This window comes from Pyxicephalus adspersus, chromosome 4 (assembly GCF_032062135.1).
Source record: "Pyxicephalus adspersus chromosome 4, UCB_Pads_2.0, whole genome shotgun sequence".
Lineage (NCBI taxonomy): Eukaryota > Metazoa > Chordata > Amphibia > Anura > Pyxicephalidae > Pyxicephalus > Pyxicephalus adspersus.
Genome location: NC_092861.1, coordinates 46466492 through 46479534, shown reverse-complemented (window position 1 = coordinate 46479534; position 13043 = coordinate 46466492). Strand labels below are relative to the sequence as shown.

Sequence of the window (13043 nt, the reverse complement as noted above, 5' to 3'; positions counted from 1 at the left end):
GGGAAGAGAGTTCTCTATATGGACCATTCATATATTTATACAGGGTGATCATATCCCCCCTTAAACGTCTCTTCTCAAGGGAAAATAGATTCAGTTCAGTTTATCACTCCTCATAGCTGAGCTCCTCCATTCCTTTTATTAGTTTAGTTGCCCTTCTCTGCACTCCCTCCAACTCCACAATGTCCTTTTTGTGAAATGGTGCACCAAAACTGGACTGCAGCTCATGTTCCTTATGCAAAAGAAAGTACAGGTAACAAGGTGTGTTTTAAGGGGCTGGAGGATATCAGCAGTGATGGCATTTACAAAAATGGAAACAATGAATTAAAATAGTGCATTTGTTTGATAGTGTTTTATTAAACTATTGTCATCCTGTTAATGTTTAGACCTAGTTTAATGCTTTCAAATTGGTCTTTAATAGTGCATACCCAATAACCCCAAATCATTTTAGTAATCTACTACATTTATACAAATCCTTTTAATTTTTATATATTGTATATTAATTTTAAATTTTTATATATTATATATTAATTTTAAATATAACTATTTTATAGATTTTTGATCCTAATAACAAAAGATATGAAGTCCCAGTACCACTAAATCTACCCAGCAGCCCAAGTAGTACAGATCAGCGAATGTATGAAGTAGTTGTTGTTAAAGAGAAGAAATTTGGACTGCGCATCATAAGGAAAAGCAATGGTGCTGTCATGTAAGTAAAACTAGTAGCTTCATAAGGAGAACTAAAATTATGTTATGAGTTTTTGGATTATTTCAATTGTATACATTTATTGCAGACAGAACACCTGTGTAGTTGTCTGGCAAACACAATATTGGATTATAAACTAATGCTTTTTAATGTCCTAGTGTTCTGTTATCAGTGTTGGGCCAGCCTTTCATGTTGGCAATTCCTAAAAGCATTTGCTACTTGTGGTGCAGATATTGCACTGCTGATGTTCAAGAAGCAACTTTTGGAGGTGGCATTGCACCAGACATAGTACCAAATCCCAAGATGTAAAGGTAGTAAAACAAAGATGTAAAAAAGGTCAATGCACACAAAAACAAGGTAAAAAACAATAATTAGAAAAACCCAGCAGACAGAAGAAAGGACTAATTTGCACGTATAAGGGGTGGTTGATTAGCAATTGATAGGCATTTATCTGTACTATAACAGCAAGTGCATTTGACATGTATTAGCCCAAAGAATCAATCACAGGGAAAGGTTGAATATCCAGGGAGTAATGTAAGTGCTGTATAGTAAGTGGTATACAAACTGACAGATCACATCAACTGAGCAACAAGTTAAACGAGTTTACAATAAGGTCTTTTTATAGGAGATTAACGAAGTTCAGGTATAAAAGTCACAGAGTAGCAATGTTTATGGAGAATGAATTATGAACAACTAAAATCTATTACATATTCTTGACATGTACAATCTGTGACCCAGGCACTGCAACAGGTGGATCATTAGAAAGAAACATGTCTTGTTAACATTTATATTGCCAGGGAAAGCACCTGCTACTTGAGGAGAGAGGTTTGTTTTATTTAGATGTGTAATTTTACTGAGTAATACTCCATTAATTAGGTCTGTTGCATTAACTAGCTCTCCATATGTTCTTTTAAGCTAGGAAAAATCTAAACATACTTAAAATTCAACGTAGTATTATTAGGTAGTTAAAGTAACATGGACCTGTTTTTAATTCATTTTATGTAATACTTTTGTAAGTTATGAGTAAGAGCCCCTACAGTTTTCCTGGGATAAAAGTGTTTTCTTAAGTAAATTAATTAAGCTTTTACTTTTTGAAGAAGTCTGTTATTTTAGGGGACCATTAGTAAGCTAGAGGGAATATTTTCAAGCACTTCCTAAGAAACTCATTTGTGCTTTGAAACCAGTTGATTCCTCTGTAAAATGTCAGACTCTCTCTTTTACTCAAATTCAAAACAAAAAGAAATTAGACTTCCATCCAGGGGGATTATTACTTGTATCATCTGTCCTTTGAGTCTGAAATGTTTAAGACACTCGGATTAGAGATGTTGATAGAAATGCTTAGAGCTGATATACTTTACCAAATAGTCTTTTTAGCACAGTCTAAGCAGATGAATCATACACCTGTTATGAACAACATTATTCTGTTGATTCAAATGCTAGTAAAACAAAAATAAAAATAAGAGATTTTTTTTCTAGATGACCCGCTGTCTATCAAACTTTAAAATGCAAATACACATTTTTAGCATAAATATTACTTATAATTTTTTAATTACATTAAAGTAATTGCACTCTATTTTGCCTATATTTTTAAATTATAATTTCTATGATTGCAGGCAGGGCTCTTTTACATGTGTGCCAGGGTAAATGACATTGTTCCTCCCTACTTTATATATATAAATGTAATTTATATAAAGTGTTCTGTCTACAAAAACATATGAACACCTATTTAAAACATTTTAAAAAAAAATTAGATTAATGAAAAACATAATTTGTTTTTAAAATCTGAGAGTGTGGATTTTCAGCATTTTGTATTTTTTTTTAAACAATAAAGGGTGATCTGGAATTCTTTACAGTGGCTCATTAAGAAAAAAAAACAAAAAAACAATGTTGACCATATCAACCACTTAAATCTTTTTTTTTTTTCATTTTTATTTAGTTAAAAAAAATTAAAGCTATTATTCAGTTGGTTGTTTCACATTATAGGTACAAGTAATCACCTGAAATCTAAACGTCTACAGAGAATTCTCCTGTACATTGTGCAAAATGAAGAACCATTTGATACAAGCCTTTTGCAAATAACAGTGTGATATAGAAAATCTAAACATTAAAACTATCCTTTAGACAGAAAATGTTAATTTTGGCAGAGATCTAATTGGTAAATTTTGTCTCTGATACCAGGGAAGCCACGCATTGTAAATAGACATCATTATTCCATAATTACATTTGGGTTCTACAAATAAAGATTTTTTTAATAAAATATTTTTAATGAGCTTGTAATACAAAAGTGTGCAATACTTTATTAAATCTCATATTTTATAATATATTTCATATTTTGTTCACCAGCTGGGACTCTCATTTGCCTGGAATGACCTTTGAAGATAGGTTTATTCAAATTTCTACACGACTTCCCTCTGATTATGTCTTTGGACTTGGAGAAACAGAACATAAAACATTCCGGCAAGAAATGAAACGGAGACCTATTGGTCTTTTTTCTAAAGATCAGCCTCCAGGAGTAAGTGGATATGTTGTATCAAATCCTTGATTTAGTAGCAGTGTCTAGCCTTACGTTTTAGCGCTAAGGAGGAAATATGGAAACTAGATGTAAAACTTTTTAATGAGTTGTGTTTTATCTGTCTGCTTTGATGGTGATTTACATATATATTTTAGGCATATGCATACATTTTCCCCATTATCCATTATCCCCATTTTCCCCATTATGACAATCATGATAAGCTTAAAGGTAAACTCCTTTTTTAATGGAAAGCTAAATTGAAGACAGCAAGTATTAGTTGTTGTTATATCCTACGTTTCCAATGTGACATACACCTCACTCCACTTGATGAGCTATCTAAGCTAATTCATGCTTTTGTATCCTACCACCCGGATTATTGCAATTACCTTTTCACAAAAAAAAAAAACATATATCCTCTTGGTTAGTGAAAGATGCCCCAGATAAACTCACAAATCTCCCCAGTTTTGCAAATAATGTTTAGGATCTACTAATTTTTGAAGCATTGAATAATCCAGGTCAAAATTACCTAGAGCAGCAACTAGAACCATAGAATCCTACACACACCTTTGACTAAATTCCCCAAAAACATACATCCATCTTTCATGTAGCTCCAAAACTTTGGCACTCACTCCCACAGTTGGTTCTTGAGGTTCCCATGTTTATTTTCTTGTTTTAATTTTATGAGTGAAATATGGTAATCAAAAGTGGTGGAAAGTGGTAATCGAAAGATGATTTAGAGAGCAGCAAAAGCAGGTTTTTCTTGAGCACAATTAAAATTAAATCTGAATACAATTAACAAATAGTTTTATTTTTGCTGTTTCTTTCCTAGGATCATCTGAACTCATATGGTGTTCAACCATTTTACATGGGACTGGATACGGAAGGCAATGCACATGGTGTTCTTCTGTTAAACAGCAATGCTATGGGTATGTTGACATATGTGTCCACTTGCTGTGAAGGTCCAAAAGAAATACCCAGAATTAATGTTTTAGTCCTTTTACAAAAAGTTAGATAAGTAAACTAATGCCCATAATTTTGTAAACACATCTATTAACTTAGACCAATGCTGTAATAGTTACACAAGTGCTTTAATTAATTCAGTTAAACCACCAATTTAGGAAGTACTATTACCAAGTTTTCAATGGAGAGAAGAGGTTAAACTGTACACTGGGAGGTTGCTTGCATCTTTTAGAGTACTCCAGAACATACCGTGTGTGGAGAATATAAAAAAGATGACTTTGGTCTTAATTTCAATGAAAGTAAAACACCCCACTATATAATATTAATAATTGTTTTATAGTAGTGAAGCATCTATACCTCTTGTCAATCCGCCCACTTTGGTTTTTTTGACAAGTACCACGCCCCCTGACAGGCACACTATATCCAGAAACATCCTGTTCTCATTAAGACTGAATCTGCTTTTTATAAGTTCAAAATGCCTGTTTGATAGAGGCATTTATAGTGCTTTTTTAGTGATTTGATGGTTTGATGAGAAGTATAGAGGCTTCACTACTTTTATTTATATGCTAAACCACACCAGGTATTCATATTCTCTTTGTGGGTTCCATACTGCTGTCTAGACCTTTATATAGCATTTTAATGTACTGTCAGTTCTCCAACGTCACCTCCTCCCTGTTTCCTACATAGCATAACATAATCAGTGACTGTTCTTGCTCATGGCTGGCTTTAGTTTTTCAGCAAGGTGAAGTTATGCTTTGTCTTAGTCTAATTTTTTAATCTACAAAAACTGGAATTTCAGGTATAATTTTATTTTGAGTAGTGCAAGTGTTCTGTATTTCTAACGTTTAAACTTTTTACCACTAGATCTGACATTACAGGAAACACCTGCATTAACCTATCGCACTATTGGAGGAATCTTAGACTTTTACGTAGTCTTAGGTCCTAAACCAGAAGCTGTTGTCCAGCAATACACAGAAGTAAGTAATCTTTTATTTTGACCAGATTTGTTAAGCACATATAAAAGAATTTACAGTCATTTTTTTTTACGTTCTCAGCTTGTTGGACGCCCAGTAATGCCAGCCTACTGGGCTCTTGGATTCCAGCTGTGTCGATATGGATACAAGAATGATTCAGAAATTGGTGATTTATATGAAAATATGAAACGGGCCCAGATTCCATATGTGAGTACAAGAATGGTTACATTTTGTGTTGAAAGCAGAGTTTTAACAATTTTTGTTAAAAAACAAAAAAAAAAATCTCTTCCGGTTGCATTTTGTGATGAATACAATTAAGAATAGTACAGGTTGACAATCAAAAAACTGGCAACCTTCGGACCTGAGGAGTGCCCAATTTTTGAAAAGTCCAGATTTTTTTTTTTACTTACCTCCACACACAGACTAGCCTTCCTCTCGCAGCACCGCGGACATCTGGCACAGTTCCAGGGAGCAGGCAGCAGGGACGTCCCAGCGTGTATTTAGTTTAGCAATCAATACCTAACAGCTGTTTCTGCAGAACAGCGCCATCAAAACATTAGTGGCCAAACAGTGTACTGCAGTCCCTGTATTGAAAATGCGATCCGAAATTCATGCCGGAAGAGCCGGATTATCAAAGACCGGATTTTGGATTGTAAACCTCTATAGCAGAAAATACAACAAGAATAATATGAACTCCTTGAGGTATTAAGAACACTCCTAACCCTGAACTAGTTGTCAGAGGAAGAAGGTTCTAACACTAGAACCTGTATAAAAAAAAATTACTAACTTGCAGATAACTGCTCGCAGATGTTTATCTAACACAGATATATCATATCTGGATTAACTGTCTCTATAAAGTCTGTACTCAGGATTCACTACCCTCCATTGTTTTTCACTTTTCTAAGGGCCATATGTCCTCTGTCCTTTAACAGAAGGGTGCTTAATTCAGAAGGGGTGGTTTTAACTGTCCAAGGGGCCAGCAGCCAAACAAAGGGGCACATGCTGCAGGGTTTCCCCTCATAGGATGAGTTACACAAGGGTTGTTCCTATTGTCATACAGAAAACATTTAGAAAGATCAAACACGATGACTAAATGATAAAACCTGTGAGCTGTTTAAACGAAACCTCACAATGCCCCATTTGCTCACTTCCCTATATGATTTTAGTATTCAGCAAGCATGGTAATTCATATTTGAACCATATAATAAATCTGCACTAAGAAGAGTCACATGGTCTGCAGTGTGCAGTTTACAATTCGCTTTCTATCTTTGTACATGTGCAACATATATAGAATTTACACAGAGAACATATTCAGGTCATTTTTGAGTTGAACCGATACTTCAAAGAAATTGCATTTTGCCTTTTCTTGTATCAACTAACACTTATAATATCCATAAATATTCTGTATAGTGTGACATAGTCTTTTTTGCATACTTTATTGTTTTATTAATTTATTTGTAATCAAAACAAGAAAAATCTGTAAAGCATTTAAAAATGCGGTATACATGTAATTTCTAGTTTGCAGTGGTTTGTGTGGAAATAAAGTATTTATTAGGAAATATGTTCATGTTTCCCTTTACAGGATGTACAATATGCTGACATTGACTACATGGAGAGACAATTGGATTTTACAATTGGTGCTAACTTCTCAGGACTGCCAGCTCTGGTTGACCGAATAAGAGGAGAAGGAATGAGATTTATTATTCTCTTGGTAAGTGATGTGTACATACATAAACAGAAAGGAACACTGTTTACATTTAGAAGAAAATTAAGATAAAAACTGAAGATTCCACTCCACTGAGCATTTAAAATCCAGTCATAATAACTTTCAATTTATCATTTAACAAAGTGCTCAAGAAGGTGATGATTACTGAAAAATGCACATTTAAAAATACAAAAATTGTAATATACATTTTGACTTTTGCTCTCATTTTTATGTACTCTCTTTTTAGTGTACTTTTTGTACTTTATGTTTTATTCTCTGTGAACAGCATACCCTGGTATGTTCCAATATTCCAAATACATATATCTGGTTATTATAGTTTGCAGTGCATTACATGATCACTTTTATTATTAATTTGGTAAGGCTTGATTTTGATGCAGCAAAGAAAAAATATAATAAAATCAAAGTAAACAACCCAAGGTTCTATTGTGCATTTTCAGTGAATTTTTGTGTTGTAATTTAAAAGTTATTTCCTTTTATGCTTTGGTAAAAATCTATTTGTAGACTTTGAATAGTGGTAGAATTGTGTGCTGAAAAGAAACACATTGGCACAAAGTTTATCCCAGAAACAGCAGCTGGGAAATGTATTGTGTGCAATGTATCCAGCCCATCTATGTTATAGTGTTATTTAAACTCTTCCTGAATCTTAGTCTATGGGAAGAGGCACGCATGATTTTAAACACTGCGTTTAGAAAGAAGTAAATAAAAATATGTAATGTTTCATGGTATCAACTGCCGTTAAAGTCCCGTATTGTGCTTCTTGTGATTCAAACTTTATATTAGGGAGGGTGACAGTGTTATATTTGCTATGAAACTTTATTTAATGTTTATTTAAAATCCTCACAATGGACATACAACAACTGTGGGTACAATACTTTAAAAAGATTGCACCTTCAATATTGCAAGAATATTCTCCTTATTTTCTTTTCAACACGTTTCACAGATTATAACCTTGTCTACCTAACTTAATGCATTTAAACATTTTCTTTTTAGTGCTTTTACATTCTGTTTTTTTTGGGTCATATATAGGATCCTGCCATTTCTGGAAATGAAACCAAACCCTACCCAGCTTTTACAAGAGGTGTCCAAGATGATGTGTTTATCAAATGGCCAGATAGCAATGAAATAATATGGGGAAAGGTACATAGGACTCTGTCATCTTTATTATTATAAAGTATTCACATTTTAATTATTAATTTGCTAATTTAGATTTTATTTGCTTTAAGGTCTGGCCAGATATACCTGACGTCTATGTTGATGAGTCATTGGACTGGGATACACAAGTGCAGGTGATAAACATTTTCATATCAATAAATATTTGTAGGTTGAAATTAGCCACAGGTACTTTAAATGTTTTACAAAAAATAAAAAAACAAACTTTGTATACAGTTGTGGTAAAAACAATATAAAGCAGTTGGGCCTTTGATATAAAGCGTATCTGAACGCAGAAAATTCACTTTACATAAAAGGGTAGACAACCCTTATGTAATGTAAAAATTCTGTTTGTATTTTTAAGTGCAACACTCTTTGTTTTAAATTCTCGACCGCCTAAATAAATGTTCATGTTCACAAAAATAATGTAAATGTTCACTATCTAATCATTTGAAAAGCATATCCTTTTTACATATTTATATCTGCAGAGATATAGCCAGCTGTATTAGATTGCCATTGTTCATTCAAAACTGACTATTCATAATTCAACCCTTTATAATAAAATGCTGAACAAAAGGGTTGAATTTGCCACTGGTTGGTTTGTGGGCAAAAAATTTAACCAGTGTTCGGATTGATTTGTTACAGAACACTTATTCCATCAAAGTCAATGAGGCAAAATCAACATTACACAGAGCATGGCTTAGCTAATTTAGCTGGCATTCTATGAGAGCTGTCATAGTCTTTGTACAGACAATCATGACAGGCCCCCACAACACAAGGGACACGTTGTAGGGAAGAGGCAGGGGTCTGTTTTTTGTCAAAAGCAGGGGAATGGGCGACACACTTTCTACACTCTTCCCTTTGAGAAAATACATATTCCGGGGGACCTTTTATGGATAGAAGAGCTTGAACAAAAATCTAAAACATGCACAGCAGTTGTGACTATATTGTGGTTTGTAGAAGTGAGAGTATTTTTTTCATCCTTTATCCAAAAACACTTGGCCAATTCTGCATAGATCGATGTCAATAATTTAAATATTTTACATATTTATATTATCTTGTATAGCACTGACATTTTTCAGTGTTATGCAGATGATTGAAAGTAGGTGGAGTATTATGACAAAGAACAAGTACATGGAAAACTTATTAGATAAACTTTGTTAGCAATCAGATGAAAACCAGAGCTACAACCCGGCAATTCTAGCTAGCAATTAGGCCAACATATTCTCCTCTTACAGCATTTTAAATAAACATATTTAAAAGTGTCTATGCGAATGACAATTTAAAAGTGTTTAACAAAAAATTAGTCACTAGATGTATGAAGTATTTAGCACATACTTTATTCACATCCCAACACAGGTTCCCTGACATCACCTTTATGTGTTTTATACTAATAGTAGTGTGCCATGAGGCATAAATCCATATAACAACAATCATAGCAACCATAGTATGCTGAGTGACTGCAGTATTCTTAGTTACTATAGATAACAGCATATATATAATACAATATATATCACATAACACTTAGTCATAAGGCTTTATGACTAGGTACTGGTAGTATGGATCAAGGTGCAGTTATCCACCTTTGAGTCAGCTGCGCTGAGATGTGGAAAAAAACACTTACTGGATATAGGTAACCACTGACGAGTCTTTGTTTGAGAGTGTTGTTTTATATATTTTTTAATTCTTTGGGAACCAAAGGAACTAGTGCAATTACCTGTGTTAAATATAAGTATTTACAGTGTTGTTTTTACTTGTGGTAATAGGACTATTGTTTGTACATGTGTAAACATAAAAGTTTAGAAATTTTTTTGAACTGAGAATTTGGTGATATGTAACATGTTCCTTTCTTATAGCTTTACAGAGCTTATGCAGCATTCCCTGACTTCTTCCTTGAAAAAACTGCTAAGTGGTGGCATCGGGAAATTGAAGAATATCGGAGGGATCATCTTAGATTTGATGGACTGTGGATTGTAAGTAAAACAGAATATTTACTAACTGTGTCATTTGTAATCAATAAATTTGTATTTTACAATCCATTCTTGCAAATGTATCAAATACAAATATATATAATGTAAAGTATTAGTACAGCGATGGCCTCCTGTAGCTTGTAACTGTTTATATATTACCCAATGATACACATGATACACTGTGGGGCTACAACCTTTAACTTTAACTGTATATATATATATATATATATATATATATTTGTATATACCCATATATCTAATGTATAGTATATTAAATATATAATGTGTGTTACACCCCTGCAGTGTATTATTTGGTAATATATAAACAGTTACAGGCTACAGTAATATTACTGGATGCTCCTTATGAAATAGTTTCTGAATTTTCTGATACATTCTACACACCTTTTTACTGTAAATTAGCACCATTATATCAAACAGATATTTGTAGGCATTCATATCAGCAGTCACTAAACATTTATCTGATATTAACCCATATAATATATAAATATAATGTGATATTTAGATCATTTATATGGCATGTTGGCATCACATTGTTAGAACAGCTATATTGTTATTAAATATAGTTTACTTTAAATTTACTGGTCCTTTAACATTAAAGAGCAGTAATATTACTTATTATTGGTGGGTGTCTGTAAAGCTTGGTAATAAAGAAGTCACCATATTGAGCTTTCTATATCATAAATCATAACGCCCCCACAGTTGTATAATTTCCTATAATTAGCACTATGTTCCAAGGGAGTATGAGATTAAATATGTACTGTAATTCTCAGATGAAAACATTCTATGAAAACATCTAAATTAGAAGAATCTAACCAAGGAAAATGCTATTACACAAATAAAAAAAGCCTTATTGTTTTAGCAAATTAATCTTAATAGTTTATGTACATCAGTCCAAGCCTTTATGATTAAAAAATTATTAGCAACCTGTGGTACAGATATACATTCTCATAGGAATAAAACAATAGAATAGAATATAATTAACATCACACAAACATTTTTAATGACTGACTTCTTTGTTAAAGTTGTATAGGGTATTTTGCTATTTTGTATGTTATACATGCAGTATTATGAATTAACCACACAGTGTGCTGTAATGTCACTGTAATAATATATGTTTGTATTTTAGTAAGGAATTGTCATGTAAAGGGAGTTCACTATATTTACTATGCAACCAATGAGTATTATAAATGGTATTGTAAATAATGAATCACCATTACATGATTTTGTTGGCTAGTATAGAAGCAAGCAGTACTTGGTTATCATTCATAAGACTCCTTTTCACATGTGCAGAGAGAAACACATGGTCTACCAATGCTAATCTCTTCTCCTGAAAATGTTAGTTACCCAAATACAAGGTATTGATTAAAGTTGGAGGACACCACTTATCTATGTGGTGCCGGTATTTCCAGTGAACTGTTATGCACTAGTCAGGTGTGTTCAGTGGAGAGTTATTTTAATGCAACAGCATACAATATCAAGGCCCTTTTAGTCGGAGCATTATTGTGCACAAAACCAGATCCACAAAGACACGGCTTTTTGAGTTTGCTGTGGATGAATTTTAGTGTCTTGAACAGAACTCTCAACCCCTACTAGGCATAATTTGCAATACCAACTGACAGCACAAATGCTTTGTTGGCTGCATAGGGACAGATTCGCAAAGGGGAGACCTTTGAAGGCAGATATGGCTACAAGGTGAGAGGGAGGTGAGGTGGAGGTGTTAAGAAGTGACTGCATATAAATGCCTATGGCTTTTTGATGGGATATCCAAAACATTTATATAACTGAAATGGACACTTTTCCACATAGTATATAAGACTAAAACAGTGGCTTTATTTGTCGTGAGATGTGAAATGCTTACCTGTGTTAAAATGGGAAAAATGTTGGTGGTTTCAATAAAATATATAATGAGATGCACAATAAAGGAAAAAAACTTAGATATTGTAAAATATAACTCTTCAATGTTTTCAAGCAGTTTTAAGTAACATCTGCAAAGAAACTATAAAATCTATTTACATGTTACTCTCTTTCCACTCCTGCTATGTACTGAGAGTGTTAAGCGGCAAACAGGGGCAGGTAAAAAGTGAGTTTGAAAAAAGTCCAACAATCCCCTTAAATGACCAGTCATTTAATTTACCAGGGGACACAAAGAAGTGAATAATTGAAAAAGTCTTTAGTCCTATGACAATCAGCAGCACAGCTTGCTACTGAGCAGCTTCAGTGACCTTATTAGTTTCTAGCAAGAAATTAGCCTTTCAGCATGAGTCTCATGATGATGGTTTGGAAGCATCAAACTCCTCTATGGGCTTTAGAGAAGTCATGCTGGTAACAATGCAGTCACTAAGAATTTCAGATTTCAGTGATTGAGGGTAACTTGTATTCCTGTGTCTATAGCTGTAAGCAATAGGGAGAGACTGCTTATTAAATAATAGATTACATAGACCAGAATGCAACATAGAGAAAACTATCAAGAATGAAAAGATGATGATGATGGAAACTCAATGCTAAAAAATACTTGAAAAGATATATAATATATATTATATATGTTTTGTATACTATATGGTATTATAGTACCATCTATTTATCAATTAATTCTAAGCAAAGCCAGCCTGTTATAAAATATACAAGTTGCTTTATCAAACATGTTGTTTTTTAAACTGGCTGTCATACCCATGCTTCACTGGCTACAAATCTGGCCTGGGTCACTGATTTTGACATTGAGTAATTTTTAAGCGCAATCAAATTAATAATCAAATGGAATTTGATCCAAGAGACCACTTAACAAATAACCCCCAGTCTTGTAGAGGACCACCATAAAAGGCTTTTAAATATTCTATTATTAAGACCTCTTGAGCTCAACTGATTGATCTTCACTTCACTGTTTAAAATGGCGGAGATGTATCTAAATTTGAATTTAATTGGAATAAATACTTAGAAAGATGTCTTTTGAGGGAGCTTGCAATTTATGGCAAGGTAATTAGGCAGATATGAGCATCAAGGGATTGCTACAGGGAACCCCATTACAGCCTTA

General features: G+C 33.3%; 1 protein-coding gene across 1 annotated transcript in view; it reads left to right on the top strand.

Moving 5' to 3' along the window:
• The window catches only part of SI (sucrase-isomaltase), a 96302-nt gene that overhangs the window by 46492 nt on the left and 36767 nt on the right, over nt 1–13043 (top strand). The window contains exons 27-35 of the mRNA XM_072410142.1: nt 552–706; nt 3047–3215; nt 4045–4141; nt 5040–5152; nt 5231–5356; nt 6732–6860; nt 7902–8012; nt 8099–8161; nt 9881–9997. Of these exons, the coding sequence (XP_072266243.1) occupies nt 552–706; nt 3047–3215; nt 4045–4141; nt 5040–5152; nt 5231–5356; nt 6732–6860; nt 7902–8012; nt 8099–8161; nt 9881–9997 (1080 nt within the window). The remainder of the gene's footprint in view (nt 1–551; nt 707–3046; nt 3216–4044; nt 4142–5039; nt 5153–5230; nt 5357–6731; nt 6861–7901; nt 8013–8098; nt 8162–9880; nt 9998–13043) is intronic.